At 38.1% G+C, this 17,316-nt stretch overlaps 1 protein-coding gene across 3 annotated transcripts in view; it reads right to left on the reverse strand.

Moving 5' to 3' along the window:
* VPS41 (VPS41 subunit of HOPS complex) overlaps positions 1 to 17,316 on the reverse strand; it is a 243,433-nt gene that overhangs the window by 97,555 nt on the left and 128,562 nt on the right. For all 3 annotated transcript variants that reach the window (XR_015696388.1, XM_087713103.1, XM_087713102.1), the window contains one exon: positions 16,432 to 16,498. Coding sequence is in view for 2 of the 3 variants with exons in the window: in XM_087713103.1 (XP_087569229.1) it covers positions 16,432 to 16,498 (67 nt within the window). In the remaining variant the exon portion in view is untranslated. The remainder of the gene's footprint in view (positions 1 to 16,431; positions 16,499 to 17,316) is intronic.

Below are 17,316 nucleotides of genomic sequence, written 5' to 3' on the forward strand. Positions count from 1 at the left end.
ATAATTTTATAAAAAACTTCACAAGACGATACTTGAAATAGAGTATGGGAACTTCCAGGGTGGAGTCACGCCAGCATGGAGCAGAAGAACAGGGCTCTGTTCTTTCTGCTCGATTTTCCGTGCCAGGAGGGTTGCAAAGGCAGAGCTGAGTCTTGGAGGGACCAGCGACAGAGAGGGAAAGCTGAGAGGATAACAGGGAGAGGTGCGATCCCCTATTAAAGTATAAAAAAAACTCTCAAATCTGGTGTGGGAGAGACTGGCCTTTATGGCCAGATCTGGAGGCATTACAGCCCTTTAAATGGAGAAGGAAGCGAGAATAGGGAAACAGCTGAAAGTAGCGGTGGAGTTCGAGGAGTTGGAATGAAGTACTGGTGTGACTCTCAGGGAGTGTGAGCTTATAGCTTGGAGGGTGAGTGAGTCTCCAAGGTGGAAAAAAAGGGCAGCACTTTAGTGGTGGGAGCGGAGCCTTGAGAAGACAGAGTTAACATTCAGAGAAGGAATGGAGGAAATGTACTGATGGCTTGAGCCTGCTGAAGAATTACCACAGGCAGAAGGAACATGAGCTGAGACTGTGATTAGACTGGCATTGCGGATTGCAGAAAAGGAAAGAACCAACTATAAGAAGCTTCGGCCTGGGAAGAAGACAGTGGAGATTTGACCTGGCAGGGGAAGTGAGAAAACTGTGATAGTGACTATGCTAAATAGATAGAAGGCAACCTCCTGGGCAAAAAAAATTCTTTCCAAATCAGACAATGTGATTGTCTGGATTTGATTTCTCATTTGTCTCTCATAGTTGAGGTTTACCTATGATGTCAATTACAGGCCTCTCTCATCTTTTTAAGTGGGAGAACTTGCACAATTGGTGGCTGACTAAATATTTTTTTGCCCCACTGTATATAAAAATTTTCAAGAAACTTTTGGGGAAATCATGTTAGAATTGTACTATAAAGTATTAGAACAACCAAAAATGCCAAGTTCATGGATTGAGGCATTTATAACATTAATTCCAAAAGAAGAAGCAGACAATCAATTGATATAAAACAATAGGCCAATCTCGCTGCTAAATGTGGACTATAAAATATTTATGATGATTATTGCGGAAAGACTTTTAAAAAATTAAATAAAATTATTCATTCAGATCAAAATGGATTCCTACCCAAAAGACAATTAAGAAATAATACAAGAATTACCGTGTTTCCCCGAAAATACAACAGGGTCTTATTTTCTTTTTACTTACAAAATATGGCCTTGGGCTTATTATAGGGGAGAACTTATTGTTTTGGGGTTGTCGAGTCACTGCTCCCTTGCGAACTGGCTCCCGAAGAACCAGGCACAGCCTAAGGGGCGAAGCAGCCATGAGGTGACCAAGCTCATGAACAACCGCCTGGCAAACCCCCTTTTCAGCCGGGCAGAGTGCCATTCACTGACCTAGGGGGTATCCCTAAGGCACCAAGCCACATGGCACTCTGCCCACTCCCCAACTCCCGCGGCTTGGCACATTAAGGATACCCCCTAGGTCAGTGTATGGAGCTCTGCCTGGCTGGAGAAGGGGGTTGCGCGAGTGCCTGTTCCGCCCCCAGCAGGCATGCCTCCTAGCCTCAACATGTCCGGGCCCTGCTCTCCCTGCAGCAGCCACCACCACCACTGTGCTCCGAGCATAACATCTTCTCCGGTTCCAAACTCGGCTGCTGAATCTTCCAGCAGCGGCCGCTCTGGGAGTGCGCTCTATGGTTGTGGGCTGGCTGCTGGAAGACTCTCTGTCCAGAAGACTCTCTTACAGAGATTCTTGTAAAGTAAAAAATCTCTGATGAAACTATTGACAATGAAAAAATGATGGATAATGAAGAAAATGGAAGTTTAACATGAAGCTTGTGAAAAAGGCAATTGAAGAAAACAAAGGGATTAATACAGCAAAATGCAAACATATAAATACAAGAAAGAAAGCATTTGCATTAAAATGTGTGTGTAGAACAAGACAGGAAATGTTAGAAATAATTGGAAAAATTCTACTCAAGAGCTATACAAAAATTAAAATTACGCAAAAGTAACACCAAAATAGGAAATGCTAGAATATTGTAATGGTATAAAGTGCCATACTATTAGTGAACATTTTCAGGAAATGACTGTATGGTTGAAATGCTGAAAGCTGGTGGTCAGAGTTTGCATAAGATACTAGCTATACTTGAGTATAAAACTATACTCAAGATGCCTCATAGAAGAAAAAATACTCGATGCATGGAAAAATGCCGAAGTGATTCTTATGCACAAGAAAGAAGCCCAAGTTGACTTAAAGAACTATTACCCCATAAGCCATCTTTCAGTCATCTACTAGATTTTTACCAACATAATAGCAAAAAGAATATTGAGAACATTAAATGATATACGGCCAAAGGAGCAGGCAGGCAGGACAATGGATCACATCCAGGTTGTTCAGCAAGTCATTGAAAATACAATGAGAACACCATGCAACTGTGCGTGGCTTTCATTGACTATGAAAAGGTGTTTGTCTCAGTATTTCAGCAAGCAATAATCAATGCTCAAGGCAAAGAGACTGCTTATATAAACTGACTATAATCAATATACAAAAAAAACAATAGCAACAATTTGCCTTAATGATCTTCAAGTGGATGGAACATAAAACAAGGTATATGACAAGGCAATATGATATCATCTATTCTTTTCTCAGCTTACTTTGAAGAAGTACTTCGCAAATTAGACTGGGCAAAAGATGGAATAAAAATCAATGGCACCTATTTAAATTACTTAAAATTTGTAGATGATGTTGTTTACTTCTCAGAAGGCACAGAAGAGTTACAAAGACACATACAAGAGCTGCACAAAGCAGGAGAACCACTTGGCTTAAAATAAACCTGAAAAGGAGCCAGGTTATATTTAATAAATTCACCAAAGAAAGAAAACCTTTATATCTGGAGAAGAACTAGATATAGTAGACCATCACACATAATTTGACCAACAGATCTCAATGAAAGGTGATACAAAAAAGGAAATTGAACAGCATGTTAAATGGGGTTAGCAGGCATTTGGCAAATTTCCATAACAAATCTGCCCTTGATCATCTACTAATTGCATTATTTCTCTTGATTCATTCTCTTTTTTCAATTTATATGCTAACCATCTACCTGGTTTATTTGCATTTTCAAAGTAATTCTGTTTAGTGCTTCTTATTTTTTGTGCTAATTCCTCCTTTTTCATTAACTCTTGTCCATTTTTATTTTAATGTCCTTTTTTGTGGAGATTTCTGTAACTCTTTTTCAAATCTCTTGTAGTCATCATCTAGTATTTTAAAGGCTTGTCTTTTCTTTGTATTTCTTTTTCTTGTTTAGTCTATTATCAAGTCTCTGGCGTAGGCCTTCATTGTATCCCAAAGATTCTGCATTGATGTATCTTCTTTTCTGTTTTCTTTAAAGAAGAATACCAGTTCTTTCTCCATTTTCAGTACTAAGTCCTTTTCTTTTAATATAGTGTTGTTTAGCATCCATCTAGAACTTTTCCTTTGTCCTTTCCATTTGATTGTCATTGGGTTGTGGTCCACCCAAGTGCTTGTTTCTATGTCAATTTCCTGTATGTAACAAATCAATTCCGTGGAAATCCACATCATATCTTTTCTGGACCATGATGAGTCCTCTATTTGAGTAGAGAGTATATTGTCTATTTGTGGGGTTTCTTTCTCTCCATACATCTTTTAAATCTATTTCATCAAAAAAAGATTTTGGAAGAGTCTTCCTATTCAGTTTTGTTCTTTTTTTGTGTTTTATAGTCCATATTCTGTTCTACAATTCCATTAAAATCTCCCATCATACAATATTAACATAGTCAAGTTCAATTATTTTCATGTGTAATTTTCTATAAAATTCATCTTGGTTGTAATTAGGAGCGTAAATTGCTATTAAGTATTTTCTTATTATTGTCCATAATTTCCACCATCAAAATTCTTCCATCATCATCTGTGTAGATTTGTTCCACTGGAATTGTATCCTTGATATATAAAACCACTCCTCTTTTCTTACATCTTGGCAACGCAGTAAATATTTCCCTAATTTTGGCTGCACCAATATTTGTTCACGTTGCTTTTTAATATGTACTTCTTGTAGGCAGATTATGTCCAATTTTAATTTCTCTAATTTATGAAATGTTTTCCTTCTTTTAATAGCTGAATTAAGTCCATTTATATTAATTAAAATCATTTTTTTCTCTTCCATATTTATACTTTATAAGAAGGATTTACTGCTCTAGTAGATCTCGGTTCTCGTTGTTCTCTAAGGTCAATGCTGCCTACCGCACCTTCTTCTTTCTCAGTCACAACTATGCACTCCTCTTGGAGTTCCATTAATGATTCTTTTCCTGTCTCCTCATCCTTCTCTCTCAGATGTTCTGCATAGAATAGTTCTGCTTTCTCAGTTGAATCTATTCTGTATCTTTCTCCTTGCCATACAAACATGAGACCTTCTGGTATCAGCCATCTATAATTAACACCTTTTTAAAGTAGAATTTTAGTCAAAAATTGGTATTCTCCTCTCATCTCTCTCAGTCTTCTTGGTACATGTTTCAAAATCACAATCTCCTTATCTTTATATTCCAGATTTTTGTCTCTTCCTTCTGTAATATTTGTGTCTCAATTGCTTTCTTAGTAAATCTTATATGAACTTCTCTTGGGAGATTGTTTCTCGCTGCATATCTTGTATAGACTTGAAACACCTCATCTATACCATCCATCATCTTCTCTTTGGTTATCTCCGAGACGTCTGCCAGAATTTCTATCATTATTTCTGCTAGTTTTTCTCCCTTTTCTTCTACGTTTTGAAATCTAAGATACAATTCTGATCTATAAATCTCCCATCCCAGTATTCCACTGTTATCTTTTTCGACCATGCTCAATCTGCTATCAATAACTCCAAATTTTGTCTCTTTGCTCATCTTTTTCTTCAATTTTTTGAAGTCCTCATATTTCATCATCATTTGGTGAATGTTCTTAATTTTTTCATGTTTTCCCTGTTTTTTGTTCGATGTTCTTTGTTCTATATTCTCTATTCTTTTCTCAATGCTGTCTGTTTGCTTTTCTATATTCTCTATTCTTTTCTCAATGCTGTCTGTTTGCTTTTCTATATTCTGTTTTTACTTGTATTTTTTGTATTCCTTGCATAATCATTTGCAATATCACTTCCTTGTCTTTTTCCTGTTGCAACATCTTTTTCCTCCAGATGGTGAAGAAGTTGGTATTGCAGAGCCAACGGCCATTATCCTTTTACTCATTTCAAAACAGTTGATATACTGTATGGTAGTTGAGAAATATGAAGTCTTCAGGTTCTATACTTTAATCCACTTATATGTAGGACAGTTATAATCCCAAGTGGCCCTAAGATAAGAGGAGAAAAAAAGGAATGGAAAAAAGAAAAAAGGGGAAAAGGAAAAAAACCTTCAGGCTTTTGTTAATCCTAGTCCAATTGGTTTCAATTGTTTAAAAGAAAAAAAAGGAAAAAGCAGATTAATGACAAAAAAAATAAAAGGAACAAAAATAAAAGTCTTCAGGTCCTTCTTTATCTTAATCTGGTTCAGTGGAATAAAATAACAAAATCCAGCAGAGAAAAGGGAATATGTATGTATGTATGTATGTATGTATGTATGTATGTATGTGTTTGTGTATGTATGTATGTATGTATGTATATATATATATATATATATATATATATATATATATATATATATATATATATATATATATATATATATATATATATATATATATATATATATATATATATATATATATATATATGGGATGCATCCCATATATATATGCATATATATATGCATATATATGCATATATATATATACATATATATATATGGGATGCATCCCATATATATATACACACAGACACATACATACATACATACATACATACATACATACATACATCCCAAAAAATAGACAAGAAAAGTAAAAAAGAAGCACTCCTTTAAGAAAAGGGAAAAGAAAAAGAAAAACCAAACATCTTCTGCAGAAGGCCTCAGACCAGCTGGCAATGGCTAAATGAGAAGAGTAAGGGAGTAAAAAGAAAGAAAAGGGTGGGGGGGGGGGAGAGAAACACTACCACTGTAAAATCCAAGGCTCTTACAAAATTAGCAAGTTCTCTTTTCAAGGTCACAACAATCTTCTTTCTTTGAACTCCAAATTCTCTTTCAAGCCCAAACTCCATGCACTGATAGTATCCCAGAAGAGCACCTGTATAAACAAACCTTCATGCTCATCCCACCATCATTTCATAAACAGGCTCAAAGACCTTGAAATGTCTTTTCTCTAAACACTCATACAAGAAAAGGAAAACAATGTTTCCAGGCCTCTAGGTGGCAGTGTTATTTAGTTCTCTTCCACTTTCCCTTACTTTCCTTATATCCAAAAGAGAGAGAGAGAGAGAGAGAGAGAGAGAGAGAGAGAGGGAGGGAGGGAGGGAGAGAGAGAGAGAGAGAGAGAGAGAGAGAGAGAGAGATTGATTGATTTAAAAAGGAAATATAATTAAAGCATTGAAAAAAGTAGGGGAAAAGAAGTCTTAGACAGTAAAAACATTTATGCAAATATTTAAGAAAGAAAAGACAAAAAAAACCAGTCCAGTTTAAAAAGTAAAAGATGTTTGCAAAGATCTAACCAAATTCCAACAATAAAAGGGAAGGGAAAAAAACACTCAACTTGACTCTGGCTTAATCTCACCACTTAGTCTTTTCAGTCTTCAATTTTAATTTAACTTTTAATCTTTTAGCGTGTTCTCTCACATAATAATGATGAAAAGTTCTCTCACCAGATTGACACACTTTCTCTCCTGCTCTTTCTTCCATACCGGAGCTGTTCCCGACTTCAGAAGCTTTTTTTTTTCTTTTTTCTTTCAAATATGTTTTATTTTCATTTTCATTTCATACAGTCACATATATACTGTGCATGACCGGGGCCATATAACATTGAGCAATAAACACAGCCATCCTTGTCAAAAATACTCCCCAAAATACAAACCCAATATACCACTTCAACCCTCCATACACCCTTTCTTTCACCCCCCTCCAACTTTCCTTTCTCCCCTCCAACATTCCCCTCTCCTACTTCCCCCCCTCTATCACTCCTTTCTCCCAATACACTCCCTCCCTTCCATCTCACCCTCCTTCCGATCCTCTCTCCCACCCTCTCTACCCCTCTTTCTTCTTTCCCTCTGCTCCTCCCTTCGGTGTATTTCTACTATCTATCAATATATTCAGCTTCTTATTTTTACACTAGAATTAAAAAGGCAACAGTATACAAGTGCAATCATGTTACTTTAAAATCTGGCACATACTATATTTCCCCCCTCCGCCCCTCTCCCCCCTATGACCCCACCTCCCTTCCCCCCCCCCGACTTCCCAGAGCCCGTACATGGTATAGCTTTTTATCAAACACAGTCTAAGATATATTAAAACCAAGGAAATTTTAAAAAAAAGGAAAAAAAAAGAGAAAAAAAAGCCAGTAAAATCTCTGCGTTGAACTCAGCTTCTTGCCATTACACAAACTTTAAGCAGTTTACATTTTTCCTAATCTTAGTTGTTTGATTACCTGCAGGATTTTCCCAGAAGTTATTTGTTGGTTCAACTTTTGCCTGTACTCTTCTCTAACTAGGGGTATTATCTTTTTATCTAAGTATCTGTCTATATCTAAACCCTTAATTTTGTCCCCTTTGTACCTCCTTCCCTCTATAACACAATTTGGATACATTTCAAATTTTTCTTTTGATTTCCTCTTCCAATTCTTTTCGTTTTTGCCCTTGTTTATGTCTATGTATTTTGTTTATATTCATCAGTACTCCTCTCATATATGCTTTACTTACATCCCCTACAAATTCCATGAATATACCCTTATTCGTATTCAGAACAAAGTATTCAGATGGCAATTTTTTACAATCATTAATATACTTTTCATATCTAAATAAACTCTCATTCGACCTCCAAGACCTTCTTGCCTGCACTACCCTTCCCAATTCCGTCCAGACTGGGTTACGATCCAAGAGGACCCATGCCGCAATCTTTGTCTTCTTCACCCTAGAAAATAAATCATTAGTGATTTGTATAAAATCAATCCTTGAAAGGGATTGATGTCCATCAGAAAAAGGGGTGAAGTCATATGCCTCTGCGTTTCTTTCTCGCCAAACATTTCTCAATTCGAAGTTGTCCATCAAGTCTTTTTCCCTTCTAGAATTAGGTCTAATGCGATATATCTTCCAAAGGGATCTGCTTCAATTAACTCAGCCTTAATGTCTTTTCTTAAGTATACAACTATACCATTTTTCTTTTCCGTAGCAGAGGTCACAAAATATTGACCAAGTTCGGGGTTGAACAGATATTTTTGATCAGTTGATTTGATATGAATTTCTTGCAGACAAATTATATCGTTCTTGAACTGTTTGAGATAGTGAAATATTTTCTTTCTCTTCTGTAGAGTTCAGACCATAACTCCTTGATCAATGGCCGATGATTTTTTTTTTTAATAAATGTTTTTTTAATTTTAATTGAAACAAGTACAGCATCTTTCTTTACATCTGTAGAAAATGTATCAATCGATTACAGATCCTCCACGGTCAACAAACATAACTCATATTAACTCAAGCATTATTATATATCCATTTTCATTTGACTGTAATTATTATTTAAAAATATTAATACAAGTAATAATCTTGAACAATACCTGCCCACACCAGTGGGAAAAGAAAAAATCAAAAAGAAAAGACAAAAAAAAAAAAAGACAAAAACGACAAAGGACAAGGCAGGAAAAAAAACAAAACACAGGTATCTATTATAAAAAAGAAGAAGTATATCAACTGGTTACAACATGCTTTGGTGCTTCTCTTCCATTAACTCATATTAATTCAAATATCTTAACTCAAATGTTTACCATATTAACATCATTATACCTCGTTTTAATTACCTATAGTTATTTAAACATCCTTCATCCTTAGCTATGCCAAAGAATTAATCCATAACACATGCTGACATTTCATTTACTTACTTGTAAAATCCTCTATTAACATCAAATCCTCATATCCCATTTTAGCTGAACATCCATAATATTTAATTATATCATATATCATAACATTTTCCCAGTATTGATTAACATTTGATTGTATGTATTTTATTTAGTTTTTATAATAGTGATAATTATTGTAATTAATACTCTTTATGTATAATCCAAAAATGTTTTCTCATATCCAATTGTTATTTATCATATCGACTCCACATTATATACATTACTATCAATATCAATTATTATTCAGCTATATCTGTTACAAAAAGAGCAATTAGGTTTAGCTAGTTTTCAATTGTATTCTTCAATCTATCAGCCAATTCCACATTATATACATTACCATCAATATCAATTATTATTCAGCTATATCTATTACAAATTAAAGTAATCAGATTTAGCTAATTTTAAGTTGTATTCTTCCATCTGTCAGCCTGTGTCCCTCCAATAGCAAAATTTTCTCAATCCAATTGCCATTCGTTGGATAAATTTACCAAATGTTTTTATAAGCAAGTCCAGACACAGATATCTTCGCACCTTTTGGCTCTGAATGTCAGTGATGAAATAATAATGTTGTCCCGGGCTTGTAAAACTTTTCAAATTGACTTTAATTCTCAAGGGTGGAGTTTTCATTTCTCCTGCACTCTGTCTCTTTAAATGAATCTTCTTTATAGCTCCCCCCCCTCCTTTCTTCCTCTGAGATAGACCAGACGCCATTTCTCACATTTTCCATTTGTATTTCAGGAACATTCAAACATTCAACGATCTCGGTTTTTCCTTCATATTTTAAAATCAGATGATCCAATTTTCTTTCCAATCTCTGAAAAGAGTCAAAAAGCTCTCGACATGCGGAAAAAAGAATCTGGAGTGAGACCTTAGAAGTATTTTCAGGAGCCATGATGTGTCGTAGTTAGAAATTGCAAGTAAAAACACGCTGGAAACTGTGCAATCTTATCTGATCGTAAACACAGCCAAGTAATAAAAATGTCAGATCGTAAAAGGCTAATTAGTAGAAGGTTGACTTTACGATCCACTTAGAAAGAGTCAGTGGGGAGGGCTGCCGAAGCGTTCCTTGAAGCGTTTAAGAAATAAAGTAGCCACCAGCCATAAATCCATTAAAAAAAGACCAATTCGCCGCTAGATTCTTCTATTTTTTGGTTTCAATTAGCTTAAGCTTTTAGTGCGGACAGTCTCTCTTGAATAATAAAATCAGCTTACCAGATGACATCACTTCTGAATGGCCGATGATTATTGAGGTTGTTGCAATATGCCTTGTTTTCCCATTCGTCTGGTAGTCATACGGCTAGATCTTTGTTCTCTGGTCCCTTGCCCTTCCGGAAGGAGGAAATGGTGCTTTTTGTCTGGTAGTTGTGTGATTTGCTGTTTATCTTGTCCTTCTCGTAGTCTTTCTCCAGATCCAGATAATTCAGGGTGTCCCACCTTCAGGGTCTTGTGATAAAAATCTCGGGCTACCCATACAGAGTTGAGACGATATTTTTGCTTATCAAATGTAATTATGATACCAAATGGTACATCCCATCTATACTGTATCTGACGGTTTCTGAGTTCTTCCACTAGAAAAGCATAATCTCTCCTGGCTCTTAGCATTTGGGGTGGTATTTCTTTCAAGACGATCAAGTCCTGTCCGCCAATTTGAAGCCTGGTATTATAAGACTCTTGTAGTATCATGTTTCTAAACTCTCTTGTAGTAAAGTATATAATTACATCTCGGGGGAGTTGCCTCTGTTTTGCCACCCAAGAGTTAGCGCGATAAATTTTTTCGATCTGCCAGTCAAAGTTGGACCCCGGTCTTTCCACCAGACGGTTAAAAGCCTCTGAGAAAATCTGCTTCAAGTTCTCCTGTTCGTTTTCATGCAGCCCCCTGACTCTTAATGCAAGCTCCATCTGTTTGTAGTGTATCATAACAATTTGTTTTTCAGCGTTTTCAACTTTTTGTTGCACCACTTCAATTTTGGATGTCAAGTTAGTGTTGGCTTCATCAAGAACCTCTAGCTTATTTTCCATTCCAGAAACATATTCTGTCAATACAGTTACAAGTCCCACCATATCGTCCTTTGTTTTGGCAATCCTAGTATCAAGCTTATCATATAAGTCTGCATTAAATTTCTTTATCTCCTCTCTGAATTCTCTGAGAGTTTCTAAATTCTGCTCTCTAAATTCTCTAAGAGTCTCAAAAAAAAGTTCTTTCGTTAGCAAATCTCCAGTAGGGGGCGTAGAGGGTGGAAGCTGCAACTTTGTGCCAAGTGCGTGAGATGTACTCCTAAAAAGAGGTCTCCCCGAATTTAATTTTGATGCCATTATATCTTTTCTTCAAACAATTATTCAACAATTATTCAAACTCTGCTGGCCCGTTGTGTAGCTTACGAGGGAAGAAAGTACAGGGTGGGGCATAACCTTTTCCTAGGGGGTCACAGCAACACTTGTAATAACAACACAAATAATTCATACACCATTCGAAAGCCCATCAAAAACTGAGTTTATTGACACGATTTAATAGTCAGTATGACCACCATTAGCCCTTCGAACAGCATTCAAACGAGGTGGATAAGAACACAACAAATCTTCAAACAGTTCCGTTCGATTTTCCAGATTTTTCAACACAGTTTCCAAATTCATTCTCAAAGTTTCAACCGAATATCGATTTTGACCTTGCTCCTGAATCATCAGAGCTTCCACTTCATCCTTAATTATGGCCCCAATGTTCTCTGCCGGATTGAGATCTGGCGAATTTCCCGGCCAGACGTCATTGCCCCAAAATTCGACATTGTTTTCGCGAGCCTCTCGAAAGGCAATGCATTTTATTCTGTCAATGATCCTTTGTTCTTCCGAATCGAATTTTCCAGCCATTCTTAAAGCAAATTTAACATTTAATAGCTCATTCAATTCAGTTTTTTATGGGCTTTAAAATGAGGTGTCGCGGAAGTTGTAAACTGCTGTCGATCTTGCTGTGACCCCCTAGGAAAAGGTTATGCCCCGCCCTGTATTAAGTCCCCCCTTTATTTGTTCTTAGAGGTTTTTCAAAAGGTTTCAGAAAAGAGCATTGTAACAAAGCAGGTTTCAAAAGATTAGCATTGTAACGAAACAGTTCATATTCATCTCTGTTTGGAATGTCTCTATATTAACAAGGAGTCTTTTAAAGCTTTTAAAAGTTGATAAGAAAAAAGTCTTGTAAGCTCTTCAGAGAAACGAAACTAATTAGTAAGAGAATGCTATCTGGCTATTCCTTTGATCTTTTTCTGCCGGACAGTTAGGAATGTGGCACCCGCCATTTTAGGAGCTTATTTTTTTTAGAAACCAAGTGCACAAAGAAAGCTCTTTCTTTTTAAAAAAAAAGGCAGATAAGGTTCTCGGGTACGGACTCTGCTTGTATTAATCTCAAATAAATATATCAAAAATTGTCCTAAGCGGGGGTTCCTTACTTTGCGCTGTAATGATTACAGCAGAAGTTTCTGGCACGGAGATGTGATTCAGCCTTCGGTCGGCCCCCCTTCCATTCGCAGCAAAAAAAAAAAAAGGCTGCAAACTTCAAAGAAAAGCTCTTACCAGCTGGATCTCTCTCTCATTCTTCTTTGCCTGAAGAATGAGGTATCTACCAGATATTTAGGCAGATAACACGGCCAGGAACCCGGGGGCAGCTCGTTAAGCTGCCGCCATCAGCAAGGTCCCGCCCCAGAACGACTTCAGAAGCTTTGATGTCTGCCTCGCAGCCGCTGGAAAAAAAGGCTTCTCCTGATCAACCAGGGACTTTGTGATGTCCCGGATCAGCAGGATGTGCCTTTCTCTATCACTGTCTCTATGGGATGGTTTAGGTCCAAAAGGACCATCCAGCGGCAGAGATATAGACGGCGATCTTGGAGCTGCAAGATCACACGGCATATCACTGCGACATCAGCTCCGCCTCCCAGTTTTCAACTGTTGCTGCTTAATGCCAAATTGGTCAATAAAAAGGCTTGTCTTATTAGTACTCTCTTAATGAAGAGCAGGCTAACCCAGTATTTATTATCAATGCACTCTTAGAAATGTACCCAACCACATTTTTTATTTGGTATCAGCTGAGGTCCCCCAAGAAGGGAAGGAGGATTAACAATTCTGTTGGATCTGAGGTAACAGAAGAGTCCTCTGAAATGTAAACACCGCGACATGTGCATTAGATCCAATCTCCTCCTGGCATATTAAGACACCCAGGAGGTATCATTTGGGTGGAACCAAGTGCTGGAGCAATTCTAGTTCCTTTTGAAAAAATACTGGTATGACCCCTCTTCAAGAAGCCATCGCTGGACCTACCATTCTGGACAACTTCATGGATATGGGACAGAAACAGCATTGGTCACATTCATGAATGATTTCTGGCAAGAGCAGGATGAAGGTGGTGTATCCATCCTTGCTCTCCTTAGCCTCTTTTATACCATTGACTGTAGTATCTTTTTGGACTAACTTAGTGACTTGAGGATGGGCAGCAGACTTTTGTGCTGGTTCATCTCATTCCTCAAGGTTGGTCCCAATCGGTGCTGATAGAGAACAAGAGGTTCAGTTCATGGCTCCTTCTTTGTAGTGTGCCACAGGACTTAATGATTTTTCCATTCCTTTTTAATATCTACATGAAACTACTGGGTGAGATCATCCATATCAAAAAATATTGTGATGATAGCCAGTTATATATCCATCTCAGGTGAAGTGAGTAAAGCTGTGGGCATTCTTTCACCATGCTTAGAGGCTATGGGGGCCTAGATGGGCATAACATACTCCAGGTGAATCCTGGTAAAGTAGAGTGGCTATTGGTGGACCCCTCTGAATCCAAGAGTATATCATCTTTGGTCTTGGATGAAGTTGCACTATCCCCAATAGACCAGGTGCATAATTTGGAAGTCCTCCTGGACTCAAGGGTTAAAGCAGCTGGCAGCCAGACATGGAAGTTGGAGGGATGTCTTTGTCCCACTTTCTGTTGTATGCTAGTTATGCTCTTTCTGAATAGGGAGCCTCTCCAGTTAGTCACTCATGCCCCAGTCATCTCCCACTCGAACCTATTGCAATAAGATCTACATGGAGATATGTTCTATATTGAAAAGTATCTAGAAGCTTCAATAGATACAAAATGAGGTCATGCCAGAAATTAAATTTCATTTAATACCTTTTGCTCTGCTAGTTTGTTTCTGGGTCCAATTCAAGGTGTAGGGCCAGGCTACCTATAGAACCATCTTCATCCCATTACATCTGCCTTCCTCATCCAATCGGGCTTGTTGCAGACCACGTTAATTGAAGAATTCCGACTGGTAGGTCCAGGAATAGAGGTCTCTCTGCCATTGTTATTGCCCTGTGGAATATTCTATACTCTGAGATGAGGAAGGTCCTCCCCACTTTCTTAGCCTTCTGAAAAGGAGTGAAAACATGGCTCTGCAGCCTTGCAGGGGGAGCCCAGAGAAGCACATTATTGAAAGCTCTCCATTTGCCTTTCAATTAATTTTTAACAGTGTTTTACTCATACTGCCTATATTTTAATGTATACCACCCAAGGTCCCTCTGTGATGGGGATGGGCAATTTAAAAATGTGATAAATAAATATATTTTACAACATATTATAGATACACAAAATCCTTAGTTTTCATTAGATTGCTCCATGCAATTAAATAAAAACCACAATTTTCAGTAACTACTTGAAAATAAATGCTTAAGCTATCATACATTTAAAATATTATACCTGCTTCACTCACTTCGCCTGCCCCTTCTCAGGTGGTTCCAGGCAGCATTTATTGCAATAACAGTGTTTTTGGATGGCAGCACGGCGATCTTGGCCACCAGGAACTGCCTGAGAAGGGGCAGGTGAAATGGGAGCTGTAGAGATCACAGTAACAGCATTTTCAGATGGCAGCATGGCGATCTCAGCCACCTGGAAATGCCTGAAGGGCAGGTAAAGCAGGCGCTGCATGAGAGATGTAAGGTAAGGTGGCTTGCTGCTGGCCTTCCCCTTCTCCAAACAACCCAGGTGGTCGGCTTCTGCTCCTGGCCCAGGAGATGGATCCGATCAGGAGGAATGCATGCCCTGCTTTTGCAATTGGAGAGGAAAAAGAGTGTTTCAGGTGGTGGGCAGTTCCAGGCTGCAGGGATCTCAGTGCAGACTGGAAGTGCCCGCTGCCTGAAATGCTCTTATTCCTCAATGATTGCAAAAACAGGACATGCATTCCTCCTGGACAGATTCATCTCCCAGGCCAGGAGCAGAAGCCGACCACTCTCTGCCTGGATTGTCTGGAGAAGCAGGAGGCCAAGCGGCACGCCACCTTGTCTTACACCTCTTGTGCAGCGCCCGCTTCATCTGCCCTTTCTCCAGATGACCCAGGCAGCTACATTTGGAGTATAAGACACACCCAGATTTTCATTCCCTTTTTTTTGGGGGGGGGGGGAGATACGTCTTATACTCTGAAAAATACAGTACATAAAGTGTCAGCCCTGGAGGCCATCTTTTTCTTTGAATCTTCAGGGCTGCCACACTTTGTAGATGGGCATGCTATGTGAAATGGGACAGGGTTGGATGGGGAGTGGGGAAATGTATAGCCATAACAACATTCTTTTCCTGGGAGCCAAGGGCATTCAGCCTTCACCTGGAGAGGCATGACTGTTAGGATGGTGACCTGATTGGACCATGTGATGGACATGTGGGTGCAGGGGAAGGGACTTTGGCTTTCCTTTGGATGGGGAAAACCCAGGAGACTTTCAGATTCACGTTTTCCCAGATGTGCCAATATGACATCTCTAATAAAATGGAACTTTGAGGAAATGCCTGCCTCAGAGCCTTACTTCTGTTGGTGGTGTTACTTGGAACCCTGACATACCCAAAGATTGCACATACCCAAAGATTGCACATACCCAAAGATTTCTCTATGCATAACAATGAAATACCCACGTATCATATGGCAATATAATTTATGATTTAGCCTCATGTACTATTAAGAAAGCATACATCTTCATCTATATTTTGTACATTGGTTAAGTAAACTGGGTCTTGCATCTATAAGTATGGACTAACAATTTCTAACAACTTCCTATTTACAGAATCATGCAAAAATCAACCAAATGTTGATCAATTGGTGACAAAAGAAATTTATTGACCAGCTTTCCATTTGAGCCTGATACCACAGACTATGAGAGAATAAGTGGCCAATGTATTCATAGTCTCCTGTTTTCCAGCCAGGTGTCTTAATTACTAGATCAAATTAGTTCTCCTCTGAAATACTTTGAATGTACCAAATACATAGTATTGCAAATAAAGACCTTTTTAAAAAGTATGAAATTTTGTGATTTTGAATGTTTAATTATAAAAACTACTATTTAGTGTAAGTTAACTCACAAAAATGTTACATCCGTACCTATTTCCACGTAACGGCTAGGTAGATCCCGCATTTCACTTGCATGCCGTTCTTTCACTGAACATATCTATTAAGAAAATCATATTAATTATAATTACTTATTTTAGAAAATAGTGTGAGATCATACTGATGTATTGGCAAAGGTGCCTAACTACAGAACTGTTAAGATTATAATTTCAGTAAACATTACAATTTAAGAGACCAATCCTAGAAGAAGCAGATTAGCAATTCTGTCAGACTGTAGTGGTAAAACTGACAAAAAATCCTTTGCCATTTTGAAATCTACCAAATTTATGCTGTTTGTAGTTCTGTAGAAATATTTTTGCCCCAGATGCATCCAAGAAAGATTTTTGTCTATGGAAAGTGATAGAACTATGATTCTTTACTTATTTTTATTTTTGCCACAAAATAATTATTTCCATGTTTTAGCAATGTTTAAATTCATATGAATATATGTTTTGGTTGGTCAAGAAAAGAAGCATTTCAATATACGTAACATCATACAACTTGAGATTTGAGAAGTTTATTTATATGCCGCCCTTTTCCCTGGGGGGACTCAGGGCGGCTTACAACTCGAAAAGGGGGGGGGAACATTTAACACGTAGGACAGTACGTCATTAAAAAACACAACATTCATACCATTCGGGTGGGTTACAGTCTTTAGTCCCAGGCCTGACGGGATAGCCAGATTTTGAGGGCTGTGCGGAAGGTCTGGAGGGTGGTGAGGGTACGAATCTCCACGGGGAGATCGTTCCATAGGGTCGGAGCTGCCACCGAGAAGGCTCTCCTCCGCGTGGTTGCCAGTCGACATTGACCGGCAGATGGGACTCGGAGGAGGCCTAATCTATGGGATCTAATAGGTCGAGTGGAGGTGATTGGCAGTAG

This window comes from Thamnophis sirtalis, unplaced genomic scaffold (genome assembly GCF_051295495.1).
Source record: "Thamnophis sirtalis isolate CommonGarterSnake01/CBP01778 unplaced genomic scaffold, rThaSir2_p1.2 scaffold_4, whole genome shotgun sequence".
Classification (NCBI taxonomy): domain Eukaryota; kingdom Metazoa; phylum Chordata; class Lepidosauria; order Squamata; family Natricidae; genus Thamnophis; species Thamnophis sirtalis.